The 22570-nt window shown below is 40.9% G+C and overlaps 1 protein-coding gene across 3 annotated transcripts in view; it reads left to right on the top strand.

Moving 5' to 3' along the window:
- Positions 1-773: 773 nt before the first annotated feature.
- The window catches only part of CNIH2 (cornichon family AMPA receptor auxiliary protein 2), a 266126-nt gene continuing 244329 nt past the window's right edge, over positions 774-22570 (top strand). For all 3 annotated transcript variants that reach the window (XM_082270126.1, XM_082270125.1, XM_082270124.1), the window contains exon 1: positions 774-863. In XM_082270126.1, coding sequence (XP_082126252.1) covers positions 783-863 — 81 coding nt within the window. In that variant the 5' untranslated portion in view covers positions 774-782. The remainder of the gene's footprint in view (positions 864-22570) is intronic.

The following is a 22570-nucleotide window of genomic DNA, read 5'->3' as shown; positions in this document are numbered from 1 at the left end:
AGAGAGGGAGGCTTGGATCACAGATTAGACTGGAGTGTGCTTTAAGATGCTTGTGTCAGCTGCTACTTCTATCTTGTGATGTACAGCTGAGGAAGAAGCGCACACAAAAAGTGGAGTGAATATAGAAGAGAAAGCTGGAAAAGAAGTATACAAGAAAGGTGAGAGATATTAAACGGGAAACAAAGAAGACAGGTGCTAACTAGGAAGAGGAGGAAAAGAAGACACATATGAAGATATTCTGATCTACATTTGTATGTAAAGTGCCACCACGGTCTCCTATACAATGCAAGCTACACAAAGGGGAGGAGAAGCTATTTTTTCACAAGACTAATATTTTTTTTTCTTTTTTTTTTACCATCGGCCCTATTTAAAGTGCCGACTGTCACCGGCTATATAAGCAGTTTACTAACCTATAGATTGCACTCTACATGCGTCTTTCCTTTCTAATTTCTATGCCCACTCCACTTTTTTGGCAGGCAGCGCTCTGAAATGTTTCATGTTTAGCTGTAGTCATTATTCTAATAATATTTTTGATAGTGTTTGAGTTTTCCTTTTTTTTAGCAGTTTTATATGTGTTGAAGTCTTTGACCACCTCCTGTGAATTGTATATCAGAATACTAGTGAAACACTGAACAGATGGACTTGTGCCCCCAGAATTTGGACATTCTCTAATTAATCATTGTCAGATAAGGATACTCGGAAAGTCGTCGTTGGCAGCGTTTTCTCAGCCTCCTTGAAGTCCATAGAGCGGTCTTACATTCAGCACCGTGTCTCATCCAGAGATGGCGTTCACCTTTGCTGCGTTCTGTTACATGCTAACACTCGTCCTCTGTGCTTCTCTCATCTTTTTCATCATCTGGCACGTGAGTCTCTAAACTAAAAGGGTGCTGAGGGTCAAATCATCCACAGGGCATAGGTATCAATCCCAGACATTGTACAGTCATATCACCCATCCACAAAAATACATTCAGGGTGGTGGGGTAATCTTTGATACTAGCAAATGCAATGTCTGACATGAAAGGGGCAAAGGTTCACCGAAAAACTAAAAGGTATCACGTGGGGGTGCCTTATGTTGGGGCAAAAGGAAAGGGAAATAGCTGGCCTTCATTTTGTAAATGTAGGGTGGGAACAATGTTTGAGAAGAAATAGAAATGAAAAAGATGAGCTAGGATCTGATACAGTAAGTGTATTATAAAGTATTAGAGCTGTTTTATACATGCCCATTGTAGTTATCTGCCTTTGTGTGTAGATATGTATGTCATGTGTCTCAGGTGTACCTTTTTACACTCCAGTACCCAAGTCACAGCTGTGCTTGTGCTCTATCAAGTGAAATCACAATTTATTAACAGTGATGATTTGATGATATTGTGTGTAGAAAAAAATATATAACACATACACACATGTGCCTCCTTAACATTACTGAATATTTGCAGAAATATTATCCATTTGCATTGTATATGATCACTTTCCAGTCTTAAGAACAGGGCTTGTATTTTCACATATATGGGGACTTTGCTATGTCTATATATATAAATAATATACAGTGTTATATATTCAGTGTTCCAACAATGTGCAGCTAGTTAATTGTGCAACTGCAAATGATGCTACCAGTGTATGTTACAGTGTCTATACAGTATCTATTATAAAGCTTTTAAGGGCAGTAAAATGATAGACTTTTGTAAAGTGGCAGTACACAAAAGAGAATTCATGTATTATAAAAGGTTCACCTAACAGCAAGTTTAAATCTTTTCATTAAAATCAGTATATAGTTGTATGTACAGTACATTATTCCATGATTTTTGCACAGTATATCATCCTTTTTTTTCTGAATGTCAATTAACATTGATTTCCTCTGTGAAATAGATGTTTCTCAGGGTTTTCTTTGTATAATTGATCATTTATAGGCGATTTATTGCAATGGTGGGAGTATCAATACTTGTGAATTGCTGGGTTTCATTGTGTATTTTAAAAGTCATGGTTACCAGTGCACTAAGGCATTGTTGTCCTACAATTTTCTTTTATATGTGCAAATATGTTTCAGTTACTAACCTAATGTATGTGTCTAAATGTGTATGCTTGTGCCACAATGTGTGTGTATAATTGTGTATGTCACATTTTTTTTAGCCCCCACCCTCCCCCATGTGTTCATCCTTTATGTTTCTGCTTCTCTCTGTTGCTGTGGAGACTGAGCTCGTTTCTATGGAAACTGCATATGTTTATAAAGTGGTACCCAGAGAACTAACCATGTCCTAGCTCACTACAATCCAGACCACCACCCTTCCATATTCTCCTAAGTTTTCAATTACTGTCTTCTATGTGTCAAGTATACAGTCCCATTCTACTAGTCATACTTCTTTTGTCTTTCATTTACTCTGGTTTACAGTTCTTCTCTATTTATTCATTTTATTTTATCTCTCAGCTTGTACATTATCCACCCTTTTCTTATGTTCTGTGCCTCCTTGTCTGGGTGTACATCTGTATAATATATATCAGCATTATTTAATAACAACAAATTAAAAATCTTTTTTCAATGTCCTGACTTCAGTAAAGTGAATTTTGATTGGTGGTAATGGGCTATTGCTAATTTCACTGTGTTTTTATATTACTTTCTCCCACATCTTTCCTTTCATGAACGTAACAATTTTCATTTTAAAGTCATTTAATAATGTATATGCCACTCCTACTGAAGAAGTCCCTACTTTTGGACGTAACGCGTATAGGGGGCAGAGCCTTGGGCGTGACATCATCCCACGGCCATCTTGCTACAGAGCCAATGCCAGCATATGTTTTTGACAAGTGCTCTTAAATTAGCACTGGCGACAGTACGTCACTCTACATCTGGTGTTCCTGAGTGTCTCAGGACCTGTGTATCCCATTGTGAGGACTTGCCAAGTGTCTATCAGAACCATTATCCCTGAAGGGAACACAGGAGGGTTTTACCTTTCTGGTAATGCAGGGGTCATGGTTATGAGTTGAGCGGCCAACTTATATGATTATGGAGATACAGAGCACTTTTATTTGAATAAGAGTGGCACAGTGGTGATCACACTATTTATTTATTGGATTTAAGGGCTGGTTCACACCACAAAAACGCATTTCAGATCAGTTTCGGATGTATTTCTGCTTTCACGTTTTTAACGTGTTTTTGATGCATTCCTGCATTTTTAAAGTGTTACAGTGCATTCCGGTGCATTGTTGATGCATTTTACGGCGTTCCAGTACAGTCCAGTGCAGGAAAAATGCATCATGTTCTACTTTTGTTTCTGGAACTGAAACGCCCTTATGTGAACTGACCGCACTGGTGTGAACTATGCCATTGGAAACCATATAACCTACTTTCCTTGTATTTTTGATGCAGAAAAAAAACACACTGGACTGCATGTGTTGTGAACTCACCCTTAACCACTTCAGCTCCAGAAGGTTTTACCACCTTAACCACTTTAAGACCGGGCCTATTTTTTACACTTGGTGTTTACAAACTAAAATCTGTTTTTTTTTGCTAGAAAACTACTTAGAACCCCCAAACATTATATATATATATTTTTTTAGCAGAGACCCTAGAGAATAAAATGGAGATTGTTGCAATATTTTTTTATCACACCGTATTTGCGCAGCGGTCTTCCAAACGCAATTGTTTTGGGAAAAATTCACTTTTTTGAATTAAAAAATAAGAAAACAGTAAAATTAGCCCAATTTTTTTATGTTGTGCCGAGTAAATAGATATCCAACATGTCATGCTTCAAAATTGTGCACGCTCGAGGAATGGCGACAAACTTTGGTACTTAAATATCCCCATAGGCGACATTTTAAACATTTCTACATGTTACCAGCTTAGAGTTACAGAGGAGCTCTAGGACTCAAATTATTGCTCTCGCTCTAACGACCGTGGCGATACCTCACATGTGTGGTTTGAACACCGTTTACATATGCGGGCGGGACTTCTGTATGCGTTCGCTTCTGCGCGCCGAGCTAACGGGGACAGGGCGCTTTCAATTTTTTTTCATATTTATTTTATTTATTATTTTTTATTTTTACACAGTTTTTAAAAAAAAAAAAATTTTGATAATTTCTATTCCTATTACAAGGAATGCAAACATCCCTTGTAATAGAAATAGACATGACAGGTCCTCTTTATTGTGAGATCTGGGGTCAAAAAGACCTCACACCTCACAACTATACTAAAAAAAAAGTTGAAAAAAACAGCCCTTTAAACCAGTTGCTAGGCAACGATGTTTGACGTCGCTCCGGTCCTCCAAGACCATAGAGTCGAGTGAGAGCCATCTTGCCCTCACTCGACTTCCTGTCTCTGAGGATCCGGGACCGGATCGTTTTCCCCATTGCCGGTGGGAGGGGCGGGGGGCACCTTTTCCGCCGCACTGTAAGGGCGATCCCGTGGCGAATCCGCCGCTGGGACCACCCTTATCTGAAAGCCGATCGCTCGTTGTTTTAAAAAATACTGGGGTTATGGCAGCTATCTGGACAAATCTGACACTAAGTGACACTTTTTGGGGACCAGTGACACCAATACAGTGATAAGTGCTAAAAAAAAATATGCACTGTTACTGTATAAATGACACTGGCAGGGAAGGGGTTAACACTAGGGGTGATCAAGGGGTTAAGTGTGCTCCTAGTGAATGCTTTCTAACTGTGTGGGGGATGGATGTGCTAGAGGAAAAGAGAGATCTGTGTTTCACATCTCTCTCTGCCTCTGCCTTGTTTACATAGGCAGACGGCCGTTCTGTCATTCCCCTGCACTATCGTGGGTGGCCCGATGATTAGCTTCTGATGTGTCTGATCACAGTGGGAGCGGCGCTCTGGCAGCACGCGCGCACTCCCCCGAGAACACCTGCGTACCTACACGTAATTTTGCGCAACCGGGCCGCACTGCCGCAGTATGTATGCAGTGGGCAGTCCAGAAGTGGTTAAAGTTTGATTTTACACTATTTTGGAATGTGAATGTCATATTTGTTGTATACTGTGTTAATTTGAGTTTATTGGAATTTAAAAAAAAAAATTTGCAGTATAGTTTTTTAGTATATGGTATATTATGGTTGCGATATTTATGTCATTATTGAGTGTTGTGAATTCACTTAATTTGTGTTAGCTGGCAACATTACTTTTTTTTTGAGTCAATACATTTTTTATTGGAAAATAAAGCAAATGCACACAAACAGAGTGTGTACAAAATAAACAACAATAAAGTACAGTACAATGCAATACAAGTTACATCGGTAGATGAGTAAACAATTCAAGTGGTAAATACAGAGAAGTTAATGGCTGGACGTGTCTGGATCCCCTCCTGCTCGCCATATACTCTATGCCTTACAAAAGGCCTCATATTGCATAGAAGCATAATTATGTTCAACCATTCTTTTCCATGTCTGAAAGGTTGTGAGCTAAGGGTGATTTCCAATTTTCGGAGTACTATTAGGCAGGCTGCTAGAAGTATGTGAGATATGACTGATCAGTGCAAAGGAGGGAAGAGATCTATTCCTATGTTTAGGAGGGCGAGGGCAGGGTTTGGTTTAGTCAAGATTCCCGTGCATGTGGAAATAAGCTGAAATGTTTGGTTTAGCCTCCCTGGCGGTATGATTGTATCAGATTTTATTTATTATTTTATTTCATTATTTTGCATGTAATTCTTAAGGACTAGCAGCACAACCCAACTATTTACATATGATTTTTTTTTTTTTTTACTGTGCGTTCTTCTTTATAACATTTTGGTTATGATAACATTTGAAACGCAAAATCATAAATTATAATATAATTAATAACTATAAAAAAGTTAAAGTATATATATGTGTGTGTGTATATATATATATATATATATAGATATAGATATAGATATAGATATCTATATCTATATATATATATATATATATATACGTATACATGTGTATATATATATATATATATATATATATAGTACAGTAAAACTGCAGGCAAGGGCACTGGGGGGCAAACTAATGTCAATTTTATTTTATTTAGTAATGTAATCCAATAGGATTACAATATATCAGTGTGTTTGTGTGTTTTACTTTTCAAATCTGCCGCGATTCCACCCCCTTGCGACGTGATGCTCGCAGGGAATGGAAGCCGGGGCACAGAGCATCAAGCGGAAGATCCGGCCACCGTATGCTGCAGGAATACTTTACGGGATCCCGGGGACAAGGTACTGTTAGTAACCTTTTCCAGGATCCAGCGATGCTCCCTGGCGGTACCCCGAGTGTGGCTTGGGCTTACCGCTAATGTCACTGAAATTTCACCTCAAGCCACACTCGGGAATACCGCAAAGGAGGTTAAGAAACTAGTGAGGCTAGGGCATTCCCAAAAGGTTTCCTACCCAGGCACAATTGTGCTATCATAATGGGGAGAGGGAGGAAGACAATTTTCAAAGTCAGTTCCACATGGCTGGTGTAATGAGTGGCTTGGAAAATTGATTTGAAGGCAGCTTGCCATTGGGAAGGTGAGTATATCTCACAGAGGTTATTTTCCCATTTTAGCAAAGAGCCACACTTGCTAAAAGTGAGTTTGTCCTGGAGTAAGTTGCAAAACAGGGAGATACCTTTTGTCCCTACGTTTAGTTGAGAGATAGAATTCCCAAGCTTTGGAATGTAGATTAAAGTTAGGGATAGTATATGTTTAGTGAGAAAATGTAACATTGTCATGCAGGTGAACTGCAGCTGTATGGGTAATTAATGTTTGCTTGTTAACTCCTCTAAAGCAGTCTTTTTCAACCAGGGTGACTTCAAGTGTCTTCAGGGGTGCCTTGGCAAAATACCTAGAAATTTCCCAAAAACTGTATACAAGCCAACAGGTGGATTAAGCCTGCCTATTAGTTACACAAAGGCACAGCTTTTAATTTTTTTGCCATTACAGCCTTTTAGCTGCCAGTGTCCTAACAACCAATGATGTCATTGGTTGATAAGGAGGACATTGGGCACCTGCCCCTCTCCTTCAGCACCAGGGTTACATTAGCTGAGTGAGGAATAGGAACAAGAAGGAAGAGAAATACTGGCATACCAATCATTGCCAATGTGCAAATATGTATTTGCTTTATAAGAATAAATCACTGTTAATGTTGGGTGTCCTACGTGTGGGAATGTTGCTACATTATGCAAAAGTATTCGTTTCATTTTTTTAACTTTTAGAATGGGGTGCCTCAAGGTTGTGCTGAATTTTGAAGAGTGCCTTGACTAAAAAAAGGTTGAGAAACATTGCTCAAAAGCATAGGGGACATCACCCTTAAGGAGATCAGTTGCATAGGTAATGCCATAAGGCGGTAAGGTTTTGGTGGAAAGCAGAGGTGTCAATGTCTCAAAAATCTGTATATGAGGTGGTGTCTGATGAAGGATGGAATGGGTTGTTGAGGGAAAGATTTAGGCTCCATGCACAACTAGCATTTTTCATGAGCTCAAAAAAGCTAGAAATAAATGCTGAATGAAAAATGCTGATAATATCTTTTTGTGCCAGCTTCTAGTAGCATTTTAATAGCTTTAAGAAACATTTAGACGCTTTTAGCATTAGCATTTTTTTTGCGTTTGTGCAGTACATGAAGAAAAAAAAAAAAGCTGTAGCATTTTAGTAGCATTTTGAAGCAGTTCATAGCTTCATTCAGCTTTTTTTCTGCTGCAAAAATGCTCCAAGAAACTGTAGAAAAATTTTTTTTCTGCTCAAAAGCTGAAAATAAAAAAATGCTAATAGCCTAAAGTACTGTGCATGGACACATAGGATAACACTATTTCGCATTCAGGAGCAGAAAAAAATGCTAATAACAGCTTCTAGGAGCTTAAAAGAAATGCTAGTGTGCCTAGAGCCTAAGGATCTAGTGGTTTCCACATGTCACTTAGTAGAAGTGAATGGAAATCTCAGCTAGGGGACAAGATTGTCTGTTTTGACTCACAGTGGGGCTTCCTTGGAGGAGAACCAATGTCTAATTTGATCTAAATGGGCTGCTTAATGGATCTGTGCTTGATTACATTGGATTGGGAGCACCTAGCCCTTTTGCCCTTCCATAGAAACGATCTACTCAACAGGAAGGCAATATAGTGGTTGTTGAGCGGAATGGGTAAGGATCTAAAAATGTACAAAATCTAAGAGGAGAGAAAGAATAGACCTCTTCATAGCGGCTAATCTGCCATACCACAATAATTCATAGCGAGACATCCGGTTGAGTTCCTTTCTTTATCGTACATCACGGGACACAGAGAAGCCATAATAATTACTGTCTGGGTTATACGCCACCTATAGGTGAGTGGACCCTTGCAACCAAAAGACAGCAAGTCCCCTTCTATATAACCCCTCCCATACAAGAAGTACCTCAGTTTTTTGCCAGTGTCTTAGAGGCGATGGTCATGGTTGGAGGAGCTCTCCATATTTTTAAAGAAGAAGAAAAAAGATTATGCTACAATTCTGGTTAAGATCACTGGATCCAGGGGATTGGCAATCAGATCCATCCGAAAGTAGAAGACTAAAAGGATGGAAGACTAAACAATAACTCACCCTAGCTCCACCGCACTGTGGGAAGAATAAGAGCTAAGTGTCGGTGCTCAGGCTGAACGTCCAAACCAAATGTTATATGAATAAAGCCGGCACACGAAAAGGCTTCTTCCAAGTAAAATTCTTTATTCCAACATGGATAGCGGTGACAACATGACCAAATCTGACGCGTTTCGGCTTTACGCCTTCCTCATAGCATGTACATGTACAATAAAATCAAACTTATATAACGTGAAAACTGCTCCTAAAACTAGGAGCGGTACATACTTAATTGCAATTAACATCAATACATAACACCAGGGGAGAGGTGGTGTGTTCAAGTCGGTCAAGAATCAAGGAAGGTGTCCCATAGGAAAACAAACATTAAGTTAACTAAAAGGATGGTACCTGAGCCTCGGTAAAGGGAACGAGGTATCACCTGTAATGCGACCCTCTTGGGCGCTGGACCCTGTGATCCAGAACCTTGGTAAGACTAACTCCAAAGGCGTTTTGGCAGGGTGCCCTACAGGTCCAAGGGAGTGGCCCTAAAAACTAGGGGGACTGGGTTCTTGAAGGTTGACAAGTGACAGAACCCCCTGTGATGGGTGAAGATTGGATTCTAGTTATAGGCAGAATCCTGCGGCAGGAATGGTAAGTTCACTTTAATTATGATACACTGTTACCTTCTAATTTAACAGATACCGGGTGCCAAGTTTTATGTCTCCACTAGAGGCAGTATGTATGTTCAGCTCTGGCCTGCATACCTAGAATGCTTGGATGCCTTTTTCTGTTTGGATGCTTTTTTTACATGCCACCCACTCATCTGCTTACCCTCTGTGGTTTAGGTTCAGGGAACACCTTCAGTGGCCGTCCCTGCGGTGGGAAATCTCGTGCATGCGCAAGTTCAGCCTATTTACATGCATGAGCGTGCATGTGGAGCTTGCAGGGGGGGGTGGCCGTGGCACATTGGCGTGCACGTGGCATGTGGATGTGCAAGTAGCATGCCGCACAGGTCCAGTAAGGGGCAAAGATGGCATGGCATTTGAGGAAGTGTTCCCAGCAGCGTGAGCTTCTGTCAGGAGCTGGATGGGGCACAGAGCAGCTGCAGCTGAGTGCATGGGTCACTCTGGGGGGATGTTTACAGGCACTGACAGGTTCTGTTACTTTGGGATAACTGTGCTGTGTATGATAAGCTGTTACAGCCTGGCACAAGCTTTGAGTACACTAAAGCAAGTACTTCAAGTTTTCTTGCCTGGAGCAATGTCCTGCCGGAAATGGAGTGGGGGGCACAGTGGGAAGGGGCACTGTGTTGCCACCGTCAGGATTGGAAGATCCTAGCCATGCATCCTTTGTGTTAACATTCCCTGAGAGGCCAGGGGTGACTGGCCAATCTGAGCCATTACGGTTGTCAGGCATAGTAGCCACATCTAGTGCTTCTGCCTCAGCCTACATCACTATGGATGATTTTGCATCTGCTTTAGCCGCCTTTGAGGGAAAAATTACTGGCATGATTGCTTCAGTGTACAAGGATGGAGGAAACGTGATAGATCCCCCTCACCTGTGCCCCCCCTCCCCCCGTTTTAATTCAGGATTGAGCAGAGGATGTGGAAGAAGTAGCTGTAAATGGTTTAGAAGAAGGCCAAGAAGAGGATTCCACTTCTGGGGAGTCAGGATCTAAAAGAGGGAGAGGGGTATATCTGGTCCTGCAGTCTTTACCATGAAAAACACTAGGAAACCAGTCTCTAGAGGCATTTTTTTTTACAGAGTCTGGAAGTCCTAAATTTCTTGGTGTGAGGCCAGGAAGTGGCATCCCAGTAAATTAATCATCGGGAGAATTTTAGCCTTCTTGCAAGTAGGGGTAGATATGAAGCTAGCCTTAGGCACTATTAAAGGTCAAATTTCAGCCTTGTCAGTCTTTTTTCAAAGACGGATTGCTTCGCATTCCTTGGTTCGAACCTTTATACAAGGGGTGCTACGTATGCTTCCACCAGTTGGACCACCGTTGTGTCCTTGGGATTTAAATTTGGTCCTGGTGGTTCTACAGAAACAGCCTTTTGAGCCCATTCGGCATATTCCTCTGGTTCTTTTGACCAGAAAGTTAGTCTTTTCAGTTGCAGTAACTTCAGCTGGAAGAGTATTGGAGTTAGCGGCTCTTTCTTGTAAGGAGTCATTTTTGATCATACATCAAGATAGGGTGATTCTGTGTCCACACCCAGGGTTTTTGCTCAAGGTTGTGTCCACTTTTCATTTGAATCAGGACATTATACTGCCTTCCTTCTTCCAAATCCTCAAACAGCAGAGGAAAAGTTGTTACATTCTCTCGATGTAGTATGTGCATTTAGAGAGTCCAGAGAAGGGCAACTAAACTAATTAGGGGATTGGAGGACCTTGACTATGAAGAGCGTCTACAATCGCTCGATTTATTCTCCCTGGAGAAGAGACGTCTGAGGGGGGACATGATAGCAATTTATAAATATCGTAATGGGGATCCCAGCTTAGAAAAAAAGCTGTTCATTCGAAGGGATTGCATGAGGACTCGAGGGCATGCAATGCGATTAGAGGAGAAGCGTTTTAACCACAGGCAACGTGGGGGGTTCTTTACTGTTAGGGCTACAAGATTGTGGAATTCTCTACCACAAGAGGTGGTTTCTGCGGGTAGAATGGTGGCTTTCAAAAGACTCTTAGACTTACATCTCAAGGATCAGAACATTCAGGGGTATGTGAGATGAGTACAGCCACACACACCTACACAGGTTGAACTGGATGGACTATTGTCTTTATTCAACCTCACCTACTATGTAACTATGTAACTATGTAATGTCTATTTAAAGATGTCAGCTCAGATTTGGAAGACTGACCTTTTGTTTCTGCTGCCAGAAGGGTCCAGGAAAGGGCAGGCAGCATCTAGGTCTACAATTTCTCAGTGGAGTCGCCAGGTCATTATCCAGGTGTATAATTTAGAGGGGAAGGTTCCACCTTTTCCAGTAAAGGCACACACTACAAGAAGAGTATGTGCTTCTTGGGCAGTTCGCCATCAAGCTTCTATGGCTCAGATTTGCATGGCCACTACTTGGTCTTCAGTACATACGTTCACTAGATTCTATCAGGTGGATGTTAGGACCCGGAAGGATTCTGCATTTGGCCGTAGTGTACTGCAGGCAGCTATGTAGATCTTTTCGGTGTGATGGTGTTTTTTCATATTTAGTGTTGCCCTCCCCTCAAGTGTATTGCTTTGGGACATCCCAGATAGTAATTATTATGGCTGCCCTGTGTCCTGTGATGTAAGATAAAGAAAATTAGATTTTTCCTACAGTTTACCTGTAAAATCATTTTTTTGGAGTACGTCACAGGACACAGAGGTCCCTCCCCTCATGTTTGTGATGTTTATTACTTGATACAAAACTGAGGTATTTCCTGTATGGGGGAGGGGGTATATAGAGGGGGACTTTTTGTATTTTGATTGCCAGTGTCCATTCACCTATAGGGGGCATATAACCCAGATAGTAATTATTATGGCTGCTCTGTGTCCCGTGATGTACTCCAAGAAAAGGGCTTTCATGAAAGCTGTAGGAAAAATCCAATTTTTTTCACAATACAAACTGAGGCTGCGCTGATCTAAAGTGGAAATAATAGATCTAATAAAGTGCCAGCCTGCTGATTAGTGATGAGCCAAACACCCCCCAGTTCTGTTCGCACCAGAACACCGCGAACAGAAGAAAAGTTTGTTCGAATAAACGAACCCCATTGAAGTCTATTGGTTTCAAACCTCGAAAATCAAACGGCCTCATTTTGAAGGCTTAAATGCAAGTTATTGCCGCAAAAAGGTGTATGGGGGTCCGGGTACTAACCTGGGGAACATGTAGCAATGAAAAAAAAGTTTTTAAAAACAATAGTTTTTTAAGGAACAGTGATTTACTGATTTTAATGAGGCTTAAAGTAAAACTATAAAAATGAAAAATTCCTTCAAATATCGTGCCTGGGGGGTCCCTTGAATGTTCCTGTAAAGTAGTGCATCTCTACGATGTATGTAGCCTGCTGCAGCAATCGTGAAAAGAAAAATAGTCCTAATATTAGGACTATCTACAGCGCTTGCTAAAACAGTATAAAAATTATATGCAATATTCTTACAAATATAAGTGCAAATGTGCAAAATATTGTGCCAATTAATTTATCAAAAATGAATCAATTCATAAATGTATCAATAAAAGTCCATGGAATTACCTCCGCTCACCACTCTGCATGGTATTTTTGATTGTCACGGACACTACCATAGTGGGATTCTTGCGGGATCTGACTAAATTGGTAGCTGGTATACTTTTTATTGGAATAAACCACTTTATAAACAATATCATACTATCTGGAGCCTTTATCTTTTTTTCCAAATCTAACATCATGAGCTGCCCTATGGAATGGTAAGGAAGAAAACCACCATCGGCACAGGAGGACCTTAAAGGGGACTTACCAACAAGTGAGATTGGTCTCAATACTGTAAGGTATATGAGGCCCACTATATTCGGTAAGTCACCCAATTTATAAATTGCTGCACGGGAAAAAGGCACCCAGCACCTGCACTTTATTAGTCACTCATTGAATTTTGTGAGCACTTGCACAGTTCCCAGGAGAAGGAACAAACACTGAACATTGGTTTCATGATTTTTATGATTTTGCACTTTTTGAGATGGACTTTTATTGATACATTTATGAATTGATTAATTTTTGATAAATTAATTGGCACAATATTTTGCACATTTGCACTTATATTTGTAAGAATATTGCATATAATTTTTATACTGTTTTAGCAAGCGCTGTAGATAGTCCTAATATTAGGACTATTTTTCTTTTCACGATTTCTCACACTACTGCTGCTGCTGTATTTTATTTATTTAATTTTTATGAATTGTCACTAAATTATGGATATTATTCAATTAATTTTACACATTTAATATGCACTAAATCCTAGGCGCGGGGAGTACGCTTCTTTTTAAGTGGTACTTTTTTACAACTGCTGCAGCAATACTGACATTTCTAAAGCAAAAAATGTCATATACAAATATACAGTACATACAAATTTCAAATCAAATGTACTTGTCATACAGGTTCAGAAAAATTGGGCCTTGGTTGTTGGTGGTGACTGAACACCATAGCCCCTCGCAGTTACTCTTGCTGGGCGCAGGAACAGGCCCTGCTGCTAAAAAATCCATACAAATTTGAAATCGTATGTACTTATCATATAGGTGCAGAAAAATTGGGCCTTGGTTGTTGGTGGTGCCTGAACACCGCAACCCATTGCAGTTACTCTTGCTGGGTGCAGGAATGGGCCCTGCTGGTAAAAATTCCATACTAATTTGAAATTGGCAAAGATAAAGTGTTGTATGTGTTCTTACCAGTGATCTAATGGGGGCGCTGTGCTGTCATCTGACCTGGCCAAGGTTGCGTGGCGGCTATGCAAACTGGCTAGAGTGATGGGGACCTGGAAGGTTAGTATTGGCAGGAACTGAAACTGAAATTGGGCCTTGGTTGTTGGTGGTGCCTGAACACCGCAACCCCTCGCAGTTACTCTTGCTGGGCGCAGAAATGGGACCTGCTGGTAAGAATTCCATACAAATTTGAAATTGCATGTACTTGTCATACAGGTGCCAAAAATTGGGCCTTTGCTGTTGGTGGTGCCTGAACACCGTAACCAAGCCCTCGCAGATTCTCTTGCTGGGTGCAGGAACGGGACCTGCTGTAAGAATTCCATACAAATTTGAAATTGCATGTACTATACTGGTGCCAAAAACTGGGCCTTTGCTGTAGGTGGTGCCTGAACACCGTAACCAAGTCCTTGCAGATACTCTTGCTGGGTGCAAGAACAGGACCTGCTGTCAAGAATCCCACACAAATTTGAAATTGCATGTACTATACAGGTGCCAAAAATTGGGCCTTTGCTGTAGGTGGTGCCTGAATACCGTAACCAAGCCCTCACAGATACTCTTGCTGGGTGCAGGAATGGGACCTGCTGGTATGAATTCCATACAAATTTGAAATTGCATGTACTTGTCATACAGGTGCAAAAAAATTGGGCCTTTGGTGTTGTTGGTGCCTGAACACCATAACCCCTCACAGTTAGCAGGGCACAGGGACAGGGCCTGCTGTTAAAAATGACATACGACATTTAAATTGTATGCACCTGTCATACAAGTGCAGAAAAATTAGGCCTTGGGGGTTGGTAGTGACCTAAACCAAAAACATTGTTGGAAGCTAGCAGAATCAAGGTAGAGGAATAGGATAGGTAGCATATGCAGTCTTCAAGGGATCGCAGACCCCTAGCAAATTCAATCAGTTACATCAGCATCAGGGGCTTGATAGCTCTTGTTGATCCAGGACTGGTTAATTTTTTTTTTTTTTAGGACTGGTTAATTTTGATAAAAGTCAGCTGGTCAACAGAGTCTGTGGACAGACGCACTATTTTGTCTATCAGAAAACCTCCAGCATCCCTTTGCTGTGTGCATAAAGGGCAACGCTCAGTATTTAGGATCTGAGCAGTTTTCATGGAAGAGGTATGTACGGAGGAGGAGAGATCTTTGCTTATAGGGGAGAGAGTTTGTGTTGGGGCGGATTTGTGCTTGTGAGGGGATATTGACATTTACTGAGGGCTATTGTTGGCCCTGTCATTTTTGTTTTTTTTTTTTGCTGAGCCTGACACATGCTGGGGGTTGTCACTGCTGGCACAAATACTAACGCTAGAGGTTTTTTTCGGCTGTCCTGTACACCAAAAATAGGACTTATTTTTCTGGCACAGACTTTTTAGTGTACCCCTAACCTCTATTCTATCTAAACCATAGCAAAGCAAAAAGGGAAGGATGGCACACTGCAAGCAATGAAGCAACACCCACTTTATTGATCATGCCCACTTTTTTAACCAATCCCACAGAAACCATGGCAGGCTTTATTTTTCTTCTCAACCTTCTCATTAAAATAACTATCCTGCTTGCTTGCATGTCTGCACAGACAATGGTCACCCTGATGCTGGGGGCAGAAATTACAGTTGCTGTTCTTTGGCCCCATGATTAAGTCTTTTGGGCCAAAACAGAAAGCTGAATCAAATAGGGAGAAATGTTGTGACATAGGTAAACTAGTGTGATTTACTAATAGTGAACATTGCAAAACAGAAAACAATATTGGAACTAAAATTTGTTCTTCCATTTTGAAACTAATATAGTTTATATTTTTTGTTTATAATATTTAAAAACGCAGAACATTTTATTCTGGGTTTTGACCCCTTTTATTGTGAAAAATAATGTTTCTGGTACACCATATTTTTTAAATGTAGTTCTGCAAAAATGAATAATTGCTTATTTTAAAAGTTTGAAAAAAAGAGACAAAGCAGGCAATAAAAACAATTAATGCTAACTAAGGGCCTATTCACATACAGTTTAATGCGGTATGGTAATGTATAAAGGAAAAAGGGTAGACCGCGCTCATATGAAAAATTATTACCAAAAATTAAACCTACAATTTGTGAAAAAAGTGCTAAAAAAAAGTCCCATACAAGTTGATTGCATAGTCTCTTATATGAATAATAAACAACCAGCCACCAGTGTTTGTGGGATAATCGTCTCCTCCACCGAAATCCACATGCACATTCGACTTCGACAGTATTGGAATCGAGGATGGGGTCCCCAGAATCGTGTGAGATTCTATCCACCCCGACCTAGGAGGGTCGAGTGAACACACCCCACTGGCAACAATTGGAAGGGGAGGGGTACTCACACCAATGGCAACAATGGGAGACACCCCAAAGACATGGACCATCATATGGAACCATAAAAAATCTAGAAGAGGATGTAGAGGGGGGAGAAAGAACAAAAAGAAAAAGGGAACAATAGGACAAGGGATTTTCAAATTAAGTGATGCAGTATTCTCGGTGAATGAACTGAAAGTTTTGGAACTGGGTCTTAAATATGCCCCAGATAAAGGTTTTGACAGGTTCAACACCTTTATAGAAATTTATTAGGAAACTTAAAATTAAAAAACACTTTGTCGAGAAACCAATTTCAGAATATAATGACCATACAAACCTTATAAAGATAGTGGTTTGAAAAAACGATCCACTTTTAACCCACCAAAATCTTCCAATCAATTTTTTGGAAGTTTTTAAGTCTATGGTGGAAGAGGATATTAGGAAATTGAAGGTGTACAAATGTAAAAAGAAGGGGAACCTTCAAAAAAGGATTAAAGAACTTAAGGAGAGGAAAAATATAGTAATTAGGATGGCAGACTAGGAAGGAGGGATTGTGGTGCTGAACAAGCACAAGGAATTGGATCGATTAGTCGGGGATCAGGTTATGTACAAGAAGCTTAAAAATAATTGAACTAGTTAATTGAGATCTAAACTTAAGATACTTATTAGCATTAACACTATACATGAACATGGCATTTTGTCGGTATTTGGTACCTGATGCTCAGAGACTGCCAATTATATAACAATTGCCAAAAATACATAAAAATATGACTAAACCTCCGGGAAGGCTGATAATTAGTGGCATAGATTCTGTTTTTTCCAGAATAGGTGAATATGTGTATTGCTTTTTGTAACCCTTAGTATCATTTTATCCATCTTTCCTTAAAGATAGCAAACATCTTATTAATATATTGGAAAACATCCTGGTACATGATGACACCCTGCTTTTTACTATTGATGTTGAATCACTATACACAAGTCTAAAACAGCAGGATGTATTGTTTACCACCTCTGTGGCATTGGACACCAAATCAGATCTCAGAATGAAAAAGAAAACATTTCTCTGTGACTCTTTGGATTTGACCATGAGCAATATTTTTTTTTGGCATAATGACTCATACTACAAACAAAGCAGGGGTATGGCCATGGGTGCCAAATATTCACCCAGTGTGGCCAATATTCTGTTAGGACAATGGGAAGAGCAGGAGATTTTTTCGACACCTGAACCTTCCTTGATCTTATATAAAAGATTCATAGATGATTTATTGATCAAATGGAATGGATTGGAAGAGGGTCTGAACCAATTCATCGAAAAAAATCAATGATAATAAATTTGGTCTTAAATTTACAGTGATTTGGGACAAAAGAGCCATCCACTTTCTAGACTTGACTTTGGAAAAACTTAAAGGAATATTAAGTACTAAAACATTTTTCAAGGAAACTGACAGAAACAGGTACATCCAACCATGAGTTACCATCATCCTAGATCAGGGGTCTTCAAACAATGGCCCTCCAGCTGTTCAGAAACTACAATTCCCATCATGCCTAGTCATGTCTGTGAATGTCAAAGTTTTACAATGCCTCATGGGATGTGTAGTTCTGCAACAGCTGGAGGGCCATAGTTTGAAGATCCCTGTCCTAGATGGTTGGGAGCCATACCCCAAGGTCAATTCATGCGGATTCCATGGAATTGTAAACAAGAGAAAGATTGTATAGTGCAGTCTAACATATTAGTTAACAGATTTGTAGAAAAAGTATATAATCAAAGAACTCTGCTATCTACTCAAGAAAAAGTAAAAATGTGCCTATAAAATAACTGCTAGTTACCAAATCTAAAAACACAAGTAACATAGGAGAAATGGTGATTCTTACTGATTTCAATTGAGATTACAAAACATTTGAATTGATTGTACGTATTTTAATGTGAGATTAAAACCCTGAATGGGATTTTACCAAAGAAACCAACACTTATCTACCGCAAAGCATCTAGTTTGAGACACCTCCTAGCTCCTAACATCCCTGACCCACCCAAAAAAGAGAGTCACATTTTTAGACCAGATGAGATTTTTTCACTGTAGAAGATGTAAGGCCTGTACAACTATCACAAATAAACCTAGGAAAACCATGACCTCTAAATCTAAGAGTACAGGGCAAACATATAAGATTAAGAAGTTTTTCACCTGTCAATCCACCCATGTCACATATCTAATTACCTACCCCTGTGGGCTACAATATATTGGGAGGACAACAAGAAAACTGGGCATTAGGATCAATGAACATATAAATAACATTAAAAAAGGTTTTCCTAAGCACAGTTTAGCTAATCATTTTTGGATTTATCATAATAGATACCCCAGTGACATGTTTTTTTGTGGTATAAAGTGGAGCCACATTGGAGGGGAGGGAATATGACTCAGAAGGTTTCTAAGAATGAAACAGAATGGATTTTTAAAATGAATACTATGCATCCTATGGGTATGAATATCGATACAGATTTAAATTGTTTCATCAAATTGATTTTTATTATTGAATGCTGCATCACTATATTGTGTATCATTCTGTGTGCATGTATAATTATAATTATAGTTTTATGTATATATATTTTTGTGTCTATATTTATATGCATGATTTTAATATATATATTTAATTTAATTTATTAAATTTTTAGATATGTATTTCATATATGCAATTTGTTATTTGATTATTTATCCAATTCACTTTATATTAGGTTGTCATCTACAAACCTGCCACTAGATGGCATCCATTTATATAGTATATGATTGGCAACAGTGATATATTTATTTATTATTTACACACAATTCACTGGCAACCCTATAGTTAAATACCTCCTTTGTTCATTGGAGGATTAATCTGACCATTATTGGTGTCCTAGTGGGAGGATTAAACTGGATTGGTTTTCCATTCAGACCATGGTGTATATAATGAAGGAACTTATGTATGCGATCACATGACCCCTGATGACGTCAGACGCTTGCTGACGACACACGTCGGGACTGGGATAAGCACTTACATTATTTTCGGTGTGTGGAGCGTAGGTGGAAACGCGGAACGGCATCCCCTGCTTGGAAACTGCTCCAACAACATAGTTACACACGTCGGGACTGGGATAAGCACTTACATTATTTTCGGTGTGTGGAGCGTAGGTGGAAACGCGGAACGGCATCCCCTGCTTGGAAACTGCTCCAACAACGCTGTACTTTGGAATTTTAAACTGTAAGTTAATATTGAATTTTAATACTTTACTAGAGGTGGCATTCTTATCACCCCTATATACCCTATCCGGATATTTCTTATATATAATTGATGGTTCTGACTCTTGGCATGCCAAGTGGAAACCCCATCCATCGGGACAGCGCACTCATCTTTTATCTACAGTGCTGATCTACAGCTGGTTTTGACTACCTGTAATGGGGGGTCAATTTCATCTGGTAAGTTAATTGTGCATGTGGATGTTGGTGGAGGAGACGATTATCCCATGAACACTGGTGGCTGGTTATTTATTATTCATATAAGAGACTATTCAATCAACTTGTATGGGACTTTTTTGGTAATAAAAAAAAATTCAAATGAGCGCGGTCTACCCTTTTTCCATTATACATTTAGAGGCTGGTTGCTTTTAGACGGGTCGCTCATATTTATTGCATATTTATTTACTCCATTATATTAATTAATTAATTATTTTACAATCCATAATTTGTTAGTTTTGTCATTCCTGTGCCCAATTGCATAAGTGTTACTAGCACTATTCATTCATGGTATGGTAATTGTGCTTGTTAGAATGTGTGTTACTGCAATGCACCTTACAAGAATTATCAAATTGTGGTGCTCTCAGACACAGATGTGTTCAGGGCCGGACTGGGAATGAAAACCAGCCCTGGAAATAATGTCATACCAGCCCCACAAAGCATTTTAAAGCACATGTGAAGAATGTATTATATGTAGATAAGACAGATATGAAATCAAATAGGGCTTCATATATATACATAAGAGCAAATTCCAGTTAAAAGTGGAGCAATTATCAAGAATAGTCCACTTATTGCGGTGGTGATATATTGCCAGAATAAAGAATAATCAAAATTTGCCTTTACATCAGGGTCCGCAGAGTTCTAGAGTTCCCCTTGCACTGTAATGGGGAATCCCGAAGACTGTGATGTAAAGGGGAACCCCAGGAACTCTGGAAATGTGACCAAAGACCGCCTTCCACAGAAAGAATACACTAAGGTAAGGGGGGGGGGTACAGATATAAGGGGGTAACCTTTATATCAATGCCCCCTTACATTATTGTATTCACTCCCCCCTTACATCACTGACCCCCCCCCCTCGGACTGGTCTGGCAGAGCTGTCACTGACCTCCTTCTAGGTGCATCGTGCAGGGCTCAGTCAGTCGGCTCCAACTTGGTGGCTCTGGTTTTATCCTATGGTCTCCTCTCCGCAGTCCACACGTCTGACTTCTCCCATGACCCCCATCCCAGCGGCACTCCCAATCCTGACTCCTCTCCAGCCTCCCCCCAGAGATTGCAGACATGATAAAAGACAAGAGATGGTCAGAGGTTGCATACATGTACAGGAGGTGCCAGATGCTGTGCAGACATGGTACAGGAGATGTCAGAGGCTGTGCAGAAATGGTACAGGAGATGTCATAGGCTGTGCGGACATGGTACAGGAGATGTCAGAGGCTGTGCGGACATGTACAGGAGATGTCAGAGGCTGTGCGAACATGTACAGGAGATGTCAGAGGCTGTGCAGACATGGTACAGGAGATGTCAGAGGCTGTGCGGACATGTACAGGAGATGTCAGAGGCTGTGCGAACATGTACAGGAGATGTCAGAGGCTGTGCGGACATGGTACAGGAGATGTCAGAGGCTGTGCGGACATGTACAGGAGATGTCAGAGGCTGTGCGAACATGTACAGGAGATGTCAGAGGCTGTGCGAACATGTACAGGAGATGTCAGAGGCTGTGCAGACATGGTACAGGAGATGTCAGAGGCTGTGCGGACATGTACAGGAGATGTCAGAGGCTGTGCGGACATGTACAGGAGATGTCAGAGGCTGTGCAGACATGGTACAGGAGATGTCAGAGGCTGTACGAACATGTACAGGAGATGTCAGAGGCTGTGCAGACATGTACAGGAGATGTCAGAGGCTGCGCAGACATGGTACAGGAGATGTCATAGGCTGTGCGGACATGTACAGGAGATGTCAGAGGCTGTGCGTACATGTACAGGAGATGTCAGAGGCTGTGCGGACATGTACAGGAGATGTCAGAGGCTGTGCGGACATGTACAGGAGATGTCAGAGGCTGTGCAGACATAGTACAGGAGATGTCAGAGGCTGTGCAGACATGGTACAGGAGATGTCAGAGGCTGTGCAGACATGTACAGGAGATGTCAGAGGCTGTGCAGACATGGTACAGGAGATGTCAGAGGCTGTGCAGACATGTACAGGAGATGTCAGAGGCTGTGCAGACATAGTACAGGAGATGTCATAGGCTGTGCGGACATGTACAGGAGATGCCAGATGCTGTGCAGACATGGTACAGGAGATGTCAGAGGCTGTGCGGACATGTACAGGAGATGTCAAAGGCTGTGCAGACATAGTACAGGAGATGTCAGAGGCTGTGCAGACATAGTACAGGAGATGTCAGAGGCTGTGCAGACATGGTACAGGAGATGTCAGAGGCTGTGCAGACATGTACAGGAGATGTCAGAGGCTGTGCAGACATGGTACAGGAGATGTCAGAGGCTGTGCAGACATGTACAGGAGATGTCAGAGGCTGTGCAGACATAGTACAGGAGATGTCATAGGCTGTGCGGACATGTACAGGAGATGTCAGAGGCTGTGCGGACATGTACAGGAGATCTCAGAGGCTGTGCAGACATGTACAGATGTCAGAGGCTGCGCAGGGGTCCGGTCTTACCCAGCCCTGGTGTAGAGGGGCGCACTCCACTGGCCAGTCCAAGATCAGTGCCTTCCTTTTAAAAATGCCGCCACCCGGCACCATTTCCCCACTGCGCATGCTTTCGCCTACCTGAAAATGGGCGAGCCTGCACTGGCTTTCCCAAGCCTGGGCGCATGCGCAGTTGACATGTCGGCCCCGGCCCAGCTCTGTATTGGCAAAAAAAATGCAGCATGTTTCTAGATCTGTTCCTGTGTGTTGATGTTGGCCCATTCAAAATGAATAATCTTGGACTCACTCTTAATGAACCTACTCAAGGACCTATCACTACTTGAGCAATTATGTTCAATGCAACTATATCCAGACGTATTGTAGCACAGAGAAGTGTGAATTGGCCCTAAAGGATAACAGACTGGAGAAGTGTGAATAGGTCCAAGGGGGATAATATGG

This window comes from Pelophylax lessonae (assembly GCF_965119305.1).
Source record: "Pelophylax lessonae genome assembly, chromosome: 10".
Lineage (NCBI taxonomy): Eukaryota > Metazoa > Chordata > Amphibia > Anura > Ranidae > Pelophylax > Pelophylax lessonae.
This window is presented reverse-complemented; position numbering and strand designations above follow the sequence as displayed.